This window comes from Miscanthus floridulus, chromosome 2 (genome assembly GCF_019320115.1).
Source record: "Miscanthus floridulus cultivar M001 chromosome 2, ASM1932011v1, whole genome shotgun sequence".
NCBI classification, from domain to species: domain Eukaryota; kingdom Viridiplantae; phylum Streptophyta; class Magnoliopsida; order Poales; family Poaceae; genus Miscanthus; species Miscanthus floridulus.
The window spans coordinates 164,003,792-164,022,179 of record NC_089581.1 but is presented as its reverse complement, the minus strand read 5'-3'; the positions used below and the strand labels follow the sequence as shown (position 1 = coordinate 164,022,179).

General features: G+C 41.1%; 2 protein-coding genes across 3 annotated transcripts; both read right to left on the bottom strand.

The window, feature by feature from the left end:
• Positions 1–1,825: 1,825 nt before the first annotated feature.
• On the bottom strand, positions 1,826–9,714 carry LOC136535552 (uncharacterized). Its single transcript, XM_066527840.1, has 10 exons — positions 9,208–9,714; positions 7,747–7,906; positions 7,615–7,676; positions 7,416–7,510; positions 7,114–7,227; positions 6,349–6,411; positions 6,158–6,255; positions 5,628–6,058; positions 4,212–4,778; positions 1,826–2,987 (listed from the first exon to the last, which is right to left on the bottom strand). The coding sequence occupies exons 1-10, from the start codon at positions 9,605–9,607 to the stop codon at positions 2,014–2,016; spliced, it is 2,964 nt and encodes a 987-aa protein (XP_066383937.1). The 5' UTR covers positions 9,608–9,714; the 3' UTR covers positions 1,826–2,013.
• A 1,255-nt stretch (positions 9,715–10,969) lies between these two features.
• On the bottom strand, positions 10,970–14,402 carry LOC136540435 (uncharacterized). 2 transcript variants are annotated; one of them, XM_066532441.1, is made up of 5 exons: positions 14,200–14,402; positions 13,384–13,441; positions 13,224–13,296; positions 13,079–13,144; positions 10,970–12,091 (listed from the first exon to the last, which is right to left on the bottom strand). In XM_066532441.1, exons 2-5 carry the CDS (start codon positions 13,413–13,415, stop codon positions 12,020–12,022), a joined length of 243 nt encoding a protein of 80 aa, XP_066388538.1. In that variant the 5' UTR covers positions 13,416–13,441; positions 14,200–14,402; the 3' UTR covers positions 10,970–12,019. The 2 variants fall into 2 exon arrangements, with proteins under 2 accessions (XP_066388538.1, XP_066388539.1); XM_066532442.1 differs by having other exon boundaries at positions 10,972–12,091; positions 14,266–14,374.
• Positions 14,403–18,388: the final 3,986 nt, after the last annotated feature.

Below are 18,388 nucleotides of genomic sequence, written 5' to 3'. Positions count from 1 at the left end.
TTCGCCTCCAATTAGCTATAAGGTAGAACCGACCGAAAGGACTTCACAATCACTCATCATCACAATGGCAAGTGCATATTTTAACCTTGTCATCTCACAACTGGTGATTTTTTTCCCTCTTGAACCCGTCTCTTCATGTGTAAGCAAACATTCACCTTCCAATGAATATTTAGAGGATGCAGAAAAGCTACAGAAGAAGCTCGGCCATCCTTCCTAATATCGTTAAGAAAAATGTTAGAGACGTAGAACGGAAGAAAAAGTGCGAGTATTATTGCTAGCAAAGGTACCAATACCATCATAGTCTACTTACTCCACTCGGCAGAACCGCAGAAGCAGGTAAGCAGTCTTGTTAATCCATGTCGCCATCTTTTCTCTGCGCAGATGATCACTTCAGGGTTCCATCTTTGCGTAGATATGAAGAAAGGGTGGGGCATATGGCTGCGGAAAAAGTATATTCCAATCTTTTTTTTTATGCGAATGATTACAGCCGCCTACACGGCTTCTCTTCCTCTGGGTGTTTAAAAGGGTGAAAAGAAATATTAGTTCAAGTATTCAGCATATTACAAGTTTTAGGGTGGTTGGAAAAAATAATATGGACCGTAAAGAACACTTGGTCCTTACTGGATAAGGGGGAGCTATACCCTTACACGGGTGCTTCAACGATGACTAACGGGGAGCGTGGACTCTCTGATACCTCGAAAAAACATCGCCGTATTTCTACCCTTCTCTAATTTACTTTCAAGTATTTATATTACTAGAATTGTCATGCTAGTGTAGGATTGGAACTAGTTTTTAAAACTTTTTAGGGTAGGATAGAAAACACTATTAGACACAGATGTGAAATGAGCTAAGTGATAAGTTTTAATTTTGCGAGAATTTTAGATTAGCCCAATTCAATCCCCTCTCTTGGGTTTGAGGTGTTGTGCTTCATGGGCATGAAGGGTCTTTAACTAGGACAAAGGTAAAGGATTAGTTAGATTTGCTCAAGCTCTGAAGGATGTTGTTGATAGGTTGTCGGACCGTCCGGTAGGCGCTATGCTAAAGTTTGGCTTATGCTGATGTTTATGTTGAAATGTTGTGAGCAATGTTGCATAGCTGAAAAGTAGTTCTAAGGAAGCTGAACCGAGCAAGGCCTAGGCTTCTTGGTTGGCTTAGAAGGGTTGTCGCCGGCTGGCCTGCTTCAAACTGTTTGTGAGGAACCACCGTAGGCTTAACTCTGTGCATAGTTTTTCGGATTGACCTAGTATACCTCAACCAGGATGGCATAGGTTTAACAGAAGGAATGCTCATTGCATAGGCTTCTCGATTCGTAGGTTTAGCAGAGGGAATGCTCATTGCATAGGCTTCTCGATTCGTAGGTTTAGCAGAGGGAATGTTCATTGCATAGGCTTCTCGGATCGTTGTTTAGGGTTCAGTAGACCGCCTAGCGCTCAAAACAAAACAAGCCACTCCCAAGCTTGCCAAGAGCTGATCGTCCACGATTTGCTGATTGACTTGATGCTAGAACACAATTACGTACTTCCTCCATGGTATGTATTTAGATATACACTATGTCTAGATCTATAGTTAAACAATATATTTAGAAAAGACAAAATGTTTTATAATTTGAAACGATATAAGATTTACAGGGTCGGAGGACATTGGGTGAGGGAATGAGGCCTAATTGGGTATGACATATGGGCATATACAACGATTTTATGCAAAAAAAAAAACGTTTTTACTAGATAGTACATGACAAAAGAAAGACAACAAAACTTTAATTATGTATTTAACGAGCTAAAAAGCATGTTTACAAAATATATGCTGTTTTCCTTTTTTTGGAGGGGGGGGGGGGGGGGGGGGGGCAATTACATATGCTATTTTCGACAATATAGACCACAACCTATGTGGGTCACTCCATGGCATTATTTGATTTAAAATGGAACAAGCACAAAAAATTGGATGGTCAAGTATGAGTGCCTCCAAAAATGCCATTTACAGTACGACCCTTCAGAAGTAGAAGGTTAACAGCAGCTAAAGCCCTGTCAATCCTTGCATATGCTTCTTCATTGCCCGATCTCTCCTGTGATGGTTCCGGCCACCTCCCCTTCCATGGCCACCACCACGAGGAGCTGGCCCTCGAGTAAAGCCTTGTGCTGGATCATGATGGCCTTCATTATCCTCGGCTGAATAGTGGTCATGGTTCATGCTGCCCCGTCTTGCTCCACGGCCAAAACCTTCTTGCCTGCCACTAGAGTTACCGTCTTCCTTCGCTGGGCCACCCTGATTCCAGCCCCCTCTTCTGCTACCACGGCCAAAACCTTGTTGACCATTAGGGTTCCAGTTTTCCTCAGCCGGATTGCCCTGATTCCAGCCTCCTCTTCTACCACCAAAGCCAGAGCCTCGTCCATTGGAGCTCTCATTTTCCTCTGGACGGTTGCCTTCCCTGCCACCTTTTCTTCCTCGGCCACGGGAATTTGAACCTCTGCCTGAGTTGTCAGCATCACCAACTTCCTCTTCCTCCACATCTATATGTTGCCTGTTCGAGACACCAAAAGGAACATTTCCACCACGACCCAGACCATAGATTGTATCTTTCTGAGTTTGCCTCATGACAGCTGCTTCTCGAGCACTGTTTACAGCAACTGAACCAGCAACCTTGTAGCTATAATTCTTCCCATCCTTGACATAAAACTGTGGTTTCTTCTGTGAACTCCATCTTGGGCCATCTGGTGAAGCCTCAGCATCATTGGCACCATCAGTTTCCTCATAACTTGACTCTACCACACTGAAGCCAAGATCATCAAATGAATCATCATACTCATCTTCATACTCATACTGTGAGCCAAGGATAACAGATCTAGCTGCATCTTTAGCATTTTTCGAGTCCAGGATTGCAGTGTCTGGCAAATCATCATTAGCCTTCCTTGTAAATCTACCTTTTGGGACAGATGATACGGATGAGGATGGGCCCAGAGATGCTGATGAAATTGCAGAAGATGGCCCGAGGGGTGCTGGTGAAATTGCAGAAGATGATCCCTGGGATGCTGATAAAATTGCAGAAGATGGACCTTGTGATGCCGATGGAGTTGCTGAAGATGGGCCATCTTGAACATATGTAATTACATATGCTATTTTCGACAATATAGACCACAACCTATGTGGGTCACTCCATGGCATTATTTGATTTAAAATGGAACAAGCACAAAAAATTGGATGGTCAAGTATGAGTGCCTCCAAAAATGCCATTTACAGTACGACCCTTCAGAAGTAGAAGGTTAACAGCAGCTAAAGCCCTGTCAATCCTTGCATATGCTTCTTCATTGCCCGATCTCTCCTGTGATGGTTCCGGCCACCTCCCCTTCCATGGCCACCACCACGAGGAGCTGGCCCTCGAGTAAAGCCTTGTGCTGGATCATGATGGCCTTCATTATCCTCGGCTGAATAGTGGTCATGGTTCATGCTGCCCCGTCTTGCTCCACGGCCAAAACCTTCTTGCCTGCCACTAGAGTTACCGTCTTCCTTCGCTGGGCCACCCTGATTCCAGCCCCCTCTTCTGCTACCACGGCCAAAACCTTGTTGACCATTAGGGTTCCAGTTTTCCTCAGCCGGATTGCCCTGATTCCAGCCTCCTCTTCTACCACCAAAGCCAGAGCCTCGTCCATTGGAGCTCTCATTTTCCTCTGGACGGTTGCCTTCCCTGCCACCTTTTCTTCCTCGGCCACGGGAATTTGAACCTCTGCCTGAGTTGTCAGCATCACCAACTTCCTCTTCCTCCACATCTATATGTTGCCTGTTCGAGACACCAAAAGGAACATTTCCACCACGACCCAGACCATAGATTGTATCTTTCTGAGTTTGCCTCATGACAGCTGCTTCTCGAGCACTGTTTACAGCAACTGAACCAGCAACCTTGTAGCTATAATTCTTCCCATCCTTGACATAAAACTGTGGTTTCTTCTGTGAACTCCATCTTGGGCCATCTGGTGAAGCCTCAGCATCATTGGCACCATCAGTTTCCTCATAACTTGACTCTACCACACTGAAGCCAAGATCATCAAATGAATCATCATACTCATCTTCATACTCATACTGTGAGCCAAGGATAACAGATCTAGCTGCATCTTTAGCATTTTTCGAGTCCAGGATTGCAGTGTCTGGCAAATCATCATTAGCCTTCCTTGTAAATCTACCTTTTGGGACAGATGATACGGATGAGGATGGGCCCAGAGATGCTGATGAAATTGCAGAAGATGGCCCGAGGGGTGCTGGTGAAATTGCAGAAGATGATCCCTGGGATGCTGATAAAATTGCAGAAGATGGACCTTGTGATGCCGATGGAGTTGCTGAAGATGGGCCATCTTGAACAACATAATGTGTCTCAGCAACTTTATGGGGTTTCTTTGTAATTTGAGGTGCAGTTTCAACCAATATGCCCTTCCCTTTATCTTTCACAGCAGTTGGTGCAAGTTTTTTCTGTGGCATCTCTTCTAATGAAGTATCCAAAGCTAGAAGATCTTGATGAAGTGTTCCTTCTAATATCCTCTGGATAACTTCCTCAGGGTTCAGGTTGTAGGCTTCCAGGCAGGCAGAAAGGAAACCCTTCCCATAATCAGGAAGAAGGTCCTTTATCTGACTAATCTTGGACTCAACCATCGCCGTTTCCTCATCCTTCTGTTGTAATTCACCACCATGATGAGAAGAGATTGGCAAATCAGGTATGCCATTCCAAGAAGTGTGAGTAGATCCACACAAATGTGATAAGAACTGGAACTGCTCATCATCCATGTATATCCATCCTGTTACGAGTTCAAGGAACAAAAATCACATTACACAAAAGGTCTACACCATCAGATTAAATTCGAAAGTAAAAGAAAATGTAGCATGTACATTAATTAATTAAAAATGTTGCGCTAAATTATTCACGTGACAGAATCCAGAAATAACTGAAACAATGAACAATTATGGAATCAACAATCAATTATCAACGATGATACAACAAAAATAGAAAGCTTTAATTGGGATTAAAATCCTCTCACTCTAGAATTGACTCCTAATACAGAAACACGTTAGAACTCAGTAAGAAAATTAAACCTAAGGAACACTTTGATTATCAACCTTATTAAGTAAATGGAGGTTCGTAAAACTGCATCTGCATGTGGTTTCATGGAAGGACATCGCTTCATTATACATAGTCTAGAAGTGTACACAGGGATTGAAACATCATCGAAACAAGCAGCAGCAAACAACAGGCTATAAAAAGACAGTCAAATGAATACACTCATAATAAGTATGAAATACCCAATTGAATAATGATTCTGACAAGAAAATTTCCTTTTAATAACACAGAATTGTGATCCTGCTATCCAAACTTTGCCATTTATTGGGAGATTGATACTTCATAAAACTGGAAAGTCTATGCTTCTAAGAAACAACTCTTGCATGTCACCTTTTCAATTGTGTTAACTCACAGTGATTGTAAGAGCAGACATCACAGTAGAATAAACATTTTTCATAAATGTGTGCAGAAAATGTCCTTGCATGAGCTACTAACACTTTAAGATGACTTGTGCAAATAAGCTATTAGATCGTATACTAAATATAACAAGTACTATTTATGCATTTGATTGAAGAACTCCATTGTGTACCTTTGTTCCGAATATCGCCAATCTGGCTCATTAATTGAAATTCCCTTTCAAGTGCTTGGAGGAAAGTATTTCCATGCTTCACTTGAGAAGAGTAAGTGGCTTCTCTATTTATATCTTTGAGTGTTTGAACCAAGATGTCTCCCCTGATCATAGGGTCTTCGACTTTAGCTGGAAACATCTTAGTAGAAGTTTGAGCATCATGCTCCCTAACTTGATCATTCAAATAGCAGTAGTGCAACAATCTCCAACCGAATCTCACTGTTCTCTTTGACAACATCCTTATACCAAGAGGAATGTCACTAAGTGTGCTGTCAAGTGATGCCTCTGCATTGATCTGGGACTTGGGCATAACTTTAAACCCCTGGAACAATGATGGTAACAATGAATCATACAACCTTGCAAGGGCATTCAGCAATTCCTCAACTCCATAACTGCAATCAGGGAGGAGACAAGGACTGTTACAAAGTGATAAAACAGGGAAAGATCTTGAAGTCATCAAACATCAATGGATGAACAAGAAGCTTGCTCACCTCATTTCAAAATTAGTACAGAACAATAAAGCGGCAGGTTGATAAGCACCAACAAAAGAATCCAGAGTAACAATTGCATCGTTTATAAAATCTAACACCTGTGGTCAATCAACATTACCATCAATTCTGGGGAGATAGGAAAAATATAAAGCAGGCAAATCAAGAATAAGTTCTGCATGGATAGAAGTAACCTCCAAGAAATCTTTCTGAAGCTGAACATATCCATTATCAATTGATCCGATTGAAGTGAGCACCTGAATTCAATTGCGGTTAAGATGGGGTCCAATACATATAGGATATCAGGAAAGAACTATTATCCAATAGCTGAGAATGCATGACAAATTCATTGTTGCTATTATTGACCCATAAAGATTAAGCACAATAAGTAAACACTTGCATATGAAATTTTAATGCACTTTAAAGGAAATCATTTAATTCTAATTATCATTTTCAGCTGCCAAGTACGATAACAATGTCCTGGAAAAGCTAATAGATTGTGTCAACTGCCAGAAACAAATCTCTTAACCAAACTAGCATCAGTAATGCTGAAAGGAACAGGGAACTAAGTTTTTTATGAGAAGGCAAGTAGAGATACACATACACAGTAAACAATAATGAGGTAGAAGAGTATGAGATTATATACATTATGCCAAGCTGACCAGATATTGCACACATGTATAACACACACATCAAAGAGACCATGAAATGGAGAAATTAAGGAATCAGCAATAAATAATAATTTATAGCATGATCAATGAAACTGAAAATCCTGGATCTAAAAGAAGAGTGCAAGATGTAAATTAAATATGATGAGTCCCGCATGCCTATATGTGGCTTCCCCAGACATACAAACAGTAACTATTAAACAATGCTATCGAATATTGCTACAAATAAATAAGACTTTTATCAATATTAAGAGTAACCACAAGGAATAGGGGGAAAACGACAAAGATCACCTGTAAAGATGTCATGCACCTATCATGCATCGTGTGGAAAATGTTCAAGAACTGGGGAATGACAATATTAATGCCATCCAGGACACTTGGCTGCACATTAATAACATTCGTAACCTGGAGATACACAAAGAGAGTGCCTTTTGTCAGCATAAGTTTTCACAATTAAGAAAATTTAGCTGAAAATAATGAACAAAATATATTTTAATTTGAAAAATAATAAATAGAAGTGCCTAAAACAACCAAATAACAAAAAACTACTTGAGGGTGTGTTCGAGGAAAAAAAAACTAGTTGAGGGACTCACCAGTGAACTTGTTAACTTGCTGTTGTCATGCTCATATATAGCACATATGTCCAACAATTTTGGCAGATCAAGCATTTTTTTCTCCAGCAGAAGGGCTACAAAGGAACATTGTGGGATTGAGAATACAATACAGTATATTCAAACCAATGGTGGAATCAATAAACCCCACACAATGAATAAATGAGTGACATAATATCACCTGCATGCTCCTTCATGCTAAGGGACTCACCACGACCTGCTCCGGGATCCTTATTTGAGGATCTAAAACACAAAAACAACTCAGTCAAAAGGTAACAAAACAACAGAAGATGGGAAATGATAGAAATCTCACATGCGGTAGAGGACCATAAATACACGGCGGCAAAGCTCAAGCTCCCCAACAACCAAACCTGCTACAGTCCCCCTTGGGCCTCGGTGTGGCAAATCATACCACCTGTGCCTGAATTGTAGATAACTATCAAGGAATTCATGCAGAGAAGTGTTCTGTGCCACTGGGAAAGAACAAAAGTTAGCATATGTCATTGACAAAGTTTAGATGTACCAGTTGTGGAACAACGACATATTAAATTAATCATATTAACTAATCTATTTACTGAACTATCGATTATTGAGATAACTTCTGTTTGAGAATCTAGGGCACATGACAGATCCTTGTGCGGTTACATCTAAACATTATTATTCGCAGCCGAAAAGTCTATAAACACCATCTTTACCCTGTTTCCCTAACTGACTATTCACGAATGTGGCAAGAGTGCAAGACACTACATGAATAGTACTTGATAATGTTAATAGGAAGTATCAGGTGCGCAAGATTATAATGGTGAAAACATGCACATACTCAATCTTGTGCCTAGGATCCAAGTGGGAGGTCAGAATTCCCTCATCCCTCTTATCCATCTTTTCATTTGACTAAATGCTAAATCCGATTGTCTTTAAATCAGCCCAAGATAGGTGAGGGAATTTCAAACCTCACTTGATCCACAAAGATCAGATCTGAGGAATGAGATGAGTATGCTCAACAGCTCATAGGTTCACTAATATAATCTTTTGCACCTCATATTTCCTTGCTAAATAAAATGTGACTGGTAATTGTCCAAAACACTGAATAAAGGACTTCAGATAGCATGACTCTTTTGTCCCAATCACCATTATGTATATGCAAACCACTGCAGAGGCATCTCATGTGTAAAGAGCAATTGAGATTGTGTTTCAAGATTTGAACCGAATAGCTGAGATTTTCTCTACAATATGAGCATAAATGAAAATTCAACTAACAAATAACGAATAGCTAGAGATATTATTTTCTGGGCCTGTCACTTGAATTGCCGCAACAAACTGGAATAGTTTAAACTGCACAGCAAAACCTAATTTGTTAAGAGGCTTGACCTGCAACATAACATATAGGCAGGAAAGTATCTAAAACAAGGCATGTAGTGTGAAGAAGAAGAATCAAATTGTTAGGTGAACATCAAACTACATGCGGACTCATCATCTTACGGTATTCTCAACAAAAAACACAAAACAGAAGGTCAGCTAGTTAAGCCACTAAATTTGTATGCATATATGATACAAAGCAGAAAATAAACAAAATCACTGAAAGACAATTGCACAATAAGAACACTACGAGATCCCAAGCAAGTACTAACATGAATTTTATACTTAGAAGACAGCATTGGTTTGTTTTGAACGGATAAGCATCAGAAGGCACACTAAATTCAGTCGACCAACTATACTGAAGCAAGCAATAGCAGGTTCGATCAGCGAGCAATGCACATGCGAATGTTCCACTTACCCTGGAGCCAGAACTCGCGAGGCTTGGCCCGGAGGAGCGCGGCCAGTGCGTCGTTCAGGAGGTCGACGACGACCTGCGACTCATGTGCGTCGAGGCCGCCGAGACCCGCCGCGACCGCCTCGTCATGCGGCAGGTACGCGACGAATGCATCAGCCGCCCCGCCACCTACGCTACCGCTGGAGCTCCCGCCTGAGCCGGACGCGGAGGACGAGGCGGCCGATGATCGGAGCGCGGTGGTGAGCGATGGCTGGGACGGGGGCGAGGGTTTTGGCGCCGCGGGGGCGGCGGATTTGGGGACGTAGCGCTGCTGCGCCGGCTGCTGCGGCCTCGGTCCGGGGTTGTGGTGCTGGCGGCGGTTGTGGGAAGGTTTGGACAGGTGGGCAGGCGGCGCGGACGACATGGCTGGATCGAGGAAGGTGGAGAGACGCCTTTGGTTAGGGGGACGAGAAGAGAAGGAAGTCAGCAGGTTTCTTCCTCGGTTTAGGGGGTTGCGCGAAATTGTGAGAAGACGGAAAGACGGAAAGTTTCTTCAGATAAGACTGTCTCCATCGGCCTTACTACCCAAACCCAAAAAGTATTAGATGGTACTATTTCAACATCCAATAGATTATCTATATACGAGACGTATTTTGGGTTACAGCAGAATTACAATCCAAATATGAGTATTCTCTCTCCTGAAGACTCATTTGCAGAAATGGTTCTCTTTTGAGTCCTGTTGTTGGAGAAGAAAAAAAATGGATATTGAACCCTTTACCTATAGCATTACCCAAACATGAAATAGGTTTTGTATTTTGGGTGATATTGTTGGAGATAGTCTAATACAGACTATATTCTTACTTTATTGAGCTCAAGAATTTTCGTGCAAATTTTAGTAACAAGTTGAGGACAGATGAAGGATGGACTCAAATTTTGTACAACATTCCACGAATAAAAGGAGCTCAAGAAATTTCGTGCAAATTTTAGTAACAAGTTGAGGATAGATGAAGGATGGACTCAAATTTTGTACAACATTCCACGAATAAAAGGTACAATATTACCTTTTTTACACAAAATCTAACCGAAGAGCACGATCCATGTGCCCCCCGCCCCACGGTGACACCAGCCGGAGGTCGGTTAGGGTTTATTGTCTTCCCTGCCCCTAATCCCTGGCAGTAAGCTGGCCAGTGGTGGGTGGGCTTGGCGGCGAGGCGAGGCGAGGCGATGGAGCACCGCTAGCCATGGTGGTGGAGGCGACAGTTGGTGCGGAGCAGGAGCGAGGGAGGCTCGTCGACGACTGGTTGACGGAGCCAACAAATTAACAAAGGCGTGGGGCGGATGGTGGGCGGGGTGGCAAGGCGACGCGTCGCCAGCGGCCGTGGGTGGCGGTGCGAGGCGGCGACAGGAGGGGTGTGCGCTCCACGACCACATGACCTGTTGCACGTTAACTACCTCCTTTTTTTTACCCCAAAAAATTAATGAGAGCTGATAGACAGCTAATTTCTCCTAACTGTTCTAAAAAGCTAGAATTGAACTCCATTTTTTTTCTTTCCACAATGGTAATACCGAATTTCATTAGGACAAATAACAAACTTACACAGTTCCACAATTCACATTACCATCCAACTAAAGCTACTTTCAATTTCCTTTGTACCAAATTATAAGACGTTTTGATATTTCTAGATTCATAGCTTTTGCTATGTATCTCAGATATAACATTGATCTAGACATACTTGGCAAAAGCCTTGAAACTAGAAATGCCAAAACGTCAAATAATTTAGAACGGTGGAGTACTTCCACGGTTCTGATCACCGAGGGATCAGCCACTATGGACAGAACTAGTCCATTAGACGACTGGCCTGATCCTGATAGTTTCCATTATCCAAAAGATAAGACTTTCAAAATATAAATCAACAGTTATATAAGAAAAACTAGCGCAAATAAGAAAAACTAGCGCAAAGGAACAAAAGCCCACTGAAATTATGATGGGCTGATAGTTTCGATTATTTAAAAAGAAATTACTTTCAAAATATAAATCTTGTAATTATGGGGGTGTTTAGAATTGCTCCACAAACTCCGCTGTGGAGCAGCTCCACAAAAAACTAGAGTTTGTGGAGCACCTCTTTAGGTCCTCTCACAACTCCATCATTTTTCCTTAAACAGAGTGTGTGGAGCTAAAACCGAAAAACGTGGAGCAGAGGTCTCAAAGAAAGAAACTTGCTTGAAATGGGAAAAAACAGAAGCACACCGCAAATTGAATCAGAGAACCTGGTTTCATCCTGTCACCTGTGGGTTATGGACCCACCCGTTTAAAATCGTATAATCCTGGTACAGGAGGCCATCGCGCATTTTGCGGGGACAATTCGATAGCTTAAGTCGACAGGCTACAGAGCACTCGTATCAGTGCCAGAGCTCCGGGGTAACTGACAAAACCAAACGGTATGTCACAGTTGTGCATTGAACTTATATTGGAGGAATCAGTTTTTTTTTTTGAAACTAGAAATCAGAATTCATAACACTTGTGTCAGCCAAAACGAAAAGAAAGATACAAGCAGAGTTGTGTGTAATCACGATCCCTGGGAACAGATAGCTCTAAGAAAGGGGGAAAACAAAATATAAAACCTCAGATGAAGCATAGGAGCAAAAGGAATGATTCTGTTTGTCTGTATGTAATTCCTCAGAGAACCAATACTAAGGTTAAATTTTCAACTGTGAAGTTAAATGTAGTCATCGCCATGTTGTGATGGAAGAGTACTGCTATGCAGAAGTTAACAAACACTAGCTCTCCAGATGAACTGGCATCGGTGTCAGATCATATTGCAAGTCGCATAAGATTTTATGGTTCCTGTTCTTTGCTCTCCAGAGTTGATCCCACAACATTCTCGCCCTGTTGCTTTTCTTTCTTGCGCTGCGTCAATTATTAGAAATACTAAATGAAGCCCTTTGATCATTACATCCAAAGTGCAGTAGAAAAAGGATGAACTAAGCAGCATAAACATGAGAAGCAAGTTGAACGAAACAAAGCATCTACTAGAGTTCTTTCATGCGGGGACTGCAATGAAAGTGGTGGGAGCAGGTGTTGTTTTATCAATTCTGCAACTGCTTCAGGTGCCACCATTGATGCATACTGGCTTACAGTAGGGTAAACATCAGTGCTCATAACAAGCAGACTCCTGTGCCTATAGGTTTGGGACTATTCTAATTTTCTATTTAAATGTAAATAGCTCCTTAAATTATGCTAGTTAAGCTTAATCCAGGGGTTTGACAGTTTGTTTCAAAACATGTTACTTGTATCACAACACCTTCTTTTGGTCTTAAATATGGATGTTATCAATTGCTCAAACAGTAGAAGAAAATGCACTGTCAGAACATCAGTTAGGTCTTGCAGGCATGGGAACTAGATTGCTTGAACAACAGAAGATGTAAACTAAAAAAGAACTTGATCATATCAATCCAGGTTACTTCTATCAGAATCTCCTTTTTACCCTAGTCCCTAGGCATATCTGTTATATGAGAAACTTTTACCAGAACTATTATGCGAGTCATTTGTTGAACATTAAAATAAAAGAGCAATATAGGGAAATCAGTAAGAATTAACAAGCCTAACACTATTAGAAAAGTTGATTAATTCCTCTTATCTTCTTTTTGAACAAAATCATTTCTTATCTTCACGTCCTGAATTCATCTACCATATATATATAATATAATATATGCACTATATGTTCCAGTCCTAAGTGAAATTTCAAAAGTTTGTTCAGCACTCTAAATTAAAATAAGAAAAAGAAAAACACAGTTGGCTTAACGGAAACATGATGCTAGCTCCAAAAGAATAATCCGAACACTGAACCAGCCCTGTAACCTTCCATAACATCCATAGGTAGGCAAAGAATGTAACCTTTGGAAGAAGACCTTCTGCAGACATCAGTTCATACAACTTGCGCATGATTGTCTCTTCTTCTATCTGTAGAAAGTTTTAACAAGATCAGTATATCAAAATATTAATGCCGCAGTAAAATAGTTCATAATATCAGAGGGGTCACCTGCATTTTATGCAATTCATGGGACATTGCTCGGTATGTTTCCATTAGTGCTTGATTTTGCTTGTCCAAATGCCTGCAGACGGCCTTTTATTATCTTATGAATGAACTGAAACTATGATTTATTTGGTGCTAGAAGATACTAGTAGTCAAGAAACAGTACTTGGACACTTCAGCCAAATGCTCCGGATCCATTATCACCAAACAACTTGATATGTCTCCTGCAAATTAATAAACTATTACTCTATTAGACAATCCAATTCACAATTGTCCTCCACCATGCTGCATAACTATCAGATATTCAAATGCCATTGCAAGCGTGTAACATGTTCTAATTTATCCAATAACAATCAGCCTAAATTGAGCTACTACATTGACCACTGATGTTGTGTATTAAAATCAGCAAGGGTATGACACATGTGTTTCAATCTATCTAAGGCCTTGTTTAGATGCGCATGTATTCGTCTCAATGTGTTGAAGTGGATTGAAGTGGAATTGAACTAAATTTCATTCCATTCCACTCCAACACGTATGGATTGAGGTGGATCCACATGGCCTCAATGTGCCAAAACCGTCTCCCGTACATCAACAATAACACAGTTTTTTTTTTAAAAAAATAATGAAATAGAGCTTTTAAAGCAATCGATAATAAGTTAATTGGTAGGGAGGGAAACAGAGTCAACTACAAAAAAAAAGGAATACATACACTCGATTCACAAGCTACTATACATTCCAAGAAACAGAGAAATTAGCAAGGGGTTTCCACTCAAACGCCCAATTTTTAGGGAGGGAGGGGAGGAGAAACATAAGCGCCTGGGGTAGTCGTATGGAGTCAACCAAGATCGATCTTAAGCGTGCAGGACGAACCCAGTACAAGACATGGGTGTACACATGTACACTAGATAATTTTTGCAAAAAGTCGAATTGAGTAGGCAGTATACAAGTGTAATTATATCAAATCCGAATACAGATAGCTTACATTAGGGTTTGGGCGTTTGGGCGCTCGGTTTCGCACAGAACAAAAAGGAAGAGAAGGGGGGCACACCCGTGGTGCTGTCGCCGGCGACGGGCCCTGTCACCTGGCGTAGGGCGGCAGATACGAGAGGTAGAGCGCGCGCGGCGGCGCGGGTGAACGGGAGAAGGGCAGAAGGCAGATGTCTCTGTTCGACACAGACCACAGGGTGGCAGGTGAGTTGCGGTTGCAGGAGTACAAGTACAACTCGCGACGAACTCTTTTTTTATATAAAAGCAGATAGCGTGCCCGTACGCTATTACGAGATAACTAAATTTTTTACTAAAACACACGGATCGTACGATAAGATAATAATATTATTAAATTAAATACCAACGTTAAAGCGATATTTAATTAAAAAGTAAAGTTCATGAAATTAACACAGTTACGAGGAGCGCGACGTCGTAGGCTCATAAACTCTACTGTATAGACTTTTTCGTGATACGGCTAAGATAATATTTTATATCGGCAAAAAAAATTCTACGATATCCATTTCTTTCGTACGCCAATAAATCCATGAATAAGTTCTGCTGCATCTTCATATAATCATGTACACACATGTTCGAGTGTATATATGCAACATGTTCGGCAGGACTGAAAAATACTGTTCCGGCTGATTATTGTGGAAGAAAAATACTGTTCTAGCAGAATGTGAACAGTGATTTTGTGAGGTGGCTGGCCAACCAGCCAGCCGAACACTGCCATGTTCGTGACCGTGCGTTGCTACGGGACAGCTAAACTTTTATACTAAAAACACACGGATCGCACGATAAGATAACAATACTGTAAAAGTATATAACCGACGTTAAAGTGATATTTAATCCAAAAAAACTAAGTTCATAAAAATTACACAGTCACATAGAGTGTGGCGTCGCGGCTCACAAACTCTATTGTGTAAATCTTTCCGTGATACGACTAAGATCATTTTTTATACCGGCAGGAAGAGATTTCCGATATCCATTTCTTTCGTGCGCTAACAAATCCACGAATAAGTTCCACCACATCTCCATACCATCCTGTACACGGCGCTGGCAAGCGAATTAGCCACGACTTATGTAATTAGTTTTATAATTAGCTTATATTTAGTACTCCTAATTGATATCTAAAAATTCAATGTGACAGGGACTAAAGTTTAGTCTAGGATCCAAATACCTCTGACTCTTGACTCCTGCTGGCTGCTCACTTGCACCACCATGCCAATGTGTGTGCACATATATACTTTAATGCCAGAACGTCTAAGATGGTCTTTATTATCCACTATTTGAAAATATCATAACTTTAAGGTTGCTATTTGTATATGTTGTAGGATTAGAATGCTTTACACTGATCCATGAGGGTGTCCATAAGAGTCGAAATTTTTTATGCCATTATGATGTCTAAGCTTACCATCAGATAGAGATGAACTTGATTGTTAAAATATTTTCAACACTGTTTTCATATACTCCCTCTGTCCTAAAATAGAATTCATTCTCGCTTTTCGATAAGTTAACTTTTTTTTAGCTTTGACCGACTATATATAAAAGAATATTGATATTTATAATACATAATTAGTATCATTACATAAAACATTGAATATATTTTCATAATAAACTTATTTGACGATATAAATATTACATGTATTTTTTATAAACCTAGTTAAAGTTGAGAAAGTTTAACCTACACGCATCCTATAATGACTTATATTTTGGGTAGAAGAAGTATATGCTAATGGGAGTAGTCAACTGAAAGTGATGATAAACACAACAATACTTTCATATTATATGTTAATGGGAGCACGAAGAAACGCAGGGAAATGGACCTATATAATAATGGTGGGAATATTAGTTTAGAAAATTGCAGAAGGTTCACCAGTCTCACCATGTATAACCTGCACATCTTTTATTTGGCACCACTGATGTTTTCTTTCATGCATGATTATTATTTTCTTCCATGCATGATTATTATTTTCTTCTATGCATGATTATTGTTTCCTTCCATGCATGTGGCATCAGGTGATCGATTTGTTTCCTTCAAAGCAGGCGGGGATCGCAGGGATGATAATTTCTTTTTCTATCGCGTCTTTCCTTTTCTTGTTCGTCCGTTGGACAGCGTGGGAGGTGGGATCGATCGCATGGGGTGGCAGACGGACGAACCAAGATAATTGTCGCACCAAAACGATGTCCACGCTTTATTCTTTTTAGTTGTAGGAGAAATAAAAAATAATTATTTTGGTACATACGCACAGCACTCAATTTTTTTTCCAAAAGTCATGAAAATACTATAAGTGGGCCCACTTAATGACGACAGGAGCTATACAGCCTGTTTGGTTGGCTGGTTCGTATCGTTGCTGGTTCGTGAAGAAGTACTACTGACTGGTTTGTGTGAGAGAAAAATACTGTTCTGGCTAAAAATTTACGATCGTTTACGACAAGCCACAGCCAAACGAACATGCTTTCTGCTTATTGTGTTTTTTAATCGGTGCGGCTAGCGCTTAATGTTCGACGACGCTCGCGCTTGCTGGCCTACTACGCCTTCCCGCCTACTCGCGTCGCCCGCCTGACCGTCTGCTCGCCTCTGCTCGCCCGCCTAGCCGGTCTGGGCCATCTGGTCCTGCTCACCCGCTGTCCTGCCTGCTCATCCGTCTAGAACAGCTAAAACATATGCAACTCCAGATCTACTTTTATAACATCCAGCTGAAACACTTACAACATACGTCTGAAATACTTGCAAAACGTTTAAAAACACTTTAAAAGTCATTGCAAATATATGCAACATCTAGATAAAATATTTGCAACATATATCTGAAACATATACAACATCTAAATAAACACACTTTCAATATGCTTCTGAAACAACAGATGAAATATTTAGAACATACTCTTGCAACATGCGTGTATAGCTATTGCAACATATACAATATTCCGATCTGCTTTTGCGACATAGATGTAAAACACTTACAACACACCTCTAAAACATCTGAAAATATACACTTAAAACATACGCTTTCAGCGTAATATCACCTTGCTGCTTGGATGAATGGAGACTCGTTATTATAAAGCTCGACGACGACGTAGAGGTCGGCGAAGGCGCGTAGAGCTCACTGGTGCCCCAGTGGAGGCAGCGTCATCGATGCCCCAGCGGAGGCACTGCACTAGGCGAGCACCTGCGCCAAACCGCGAGAGCAGCGTTGAGTGAGCACCTGTGTGAGGAGCACCTGACGAGCACGGCGCCCTATCGTGAGCACCCCTGCAGTACCCCTGGTGAGCAGCCAGCAGCCGCGCGAGCACCCCCGTCCTGGTGAGCATAAGCAGGCAAGCAGCTGCCGAGCACCTTCTAGCTCAGACAAGAATGAGCCGACCGTGCAGTAGCGAGTGGGAAGCTGTGTTTGTCCGGACGTCCTCACAGGAGCATTACCATTTTTAATAAACAATCATATATCATCAATTCGTTGAAATAGTCTTGCCTTCTACGTTTCGATCAATTATACAAAACTAGTGGAAGGGGCGCGCCCTCGCGCGCCACATCAATCAGTTAATGATCTGAGAAAAAGTCGCATGGATAGAAGAAGGGATGGACACCACACTGAGTAATAAAATAGGTACGCATAATTTACATACATAGATATTACACATAGGATGGCACATCTAGGTTCTTCATAGTACTACATGATTCCACTTGTAGCTAAGGAATGATAGTTTAAGGTAGCATAGCCTGGCTAATTTATAGATAACAGGCCTAGGTACAGGTTTGTTTCTTGTTTGTACAAGAAGATTTTTTATTAAGTCCATCTGACATCTTTCATAATCTAACAGACTTGACATGTGCAGGAATCATTGTCCATGCTAAGTTTGTGAAGCATAGTCATGCACATGTCACAAAATGGTGTGCACACACTTTGTTGAGCGACAGCATCTGGTTGCACAAAGAATTTGCTGGATCAATAGATGATAGGTATACAATATGATTTGTATAGCGTAAGGAAAAAGCTATTTGAATTTGTCAATTGCATGGGCGTGGCACATACCGGATATTTTGCATCTTGAATATATTTTAGTGTGACAAACTGGACCAATAAAGCGAACAGAATATGGTTGTGACAAAGTAAATTCTGAACTAACAAAACATTGTTTGTGGATAGACTTCGACACGGGGTGTGCGGATCACTAATTACAATATT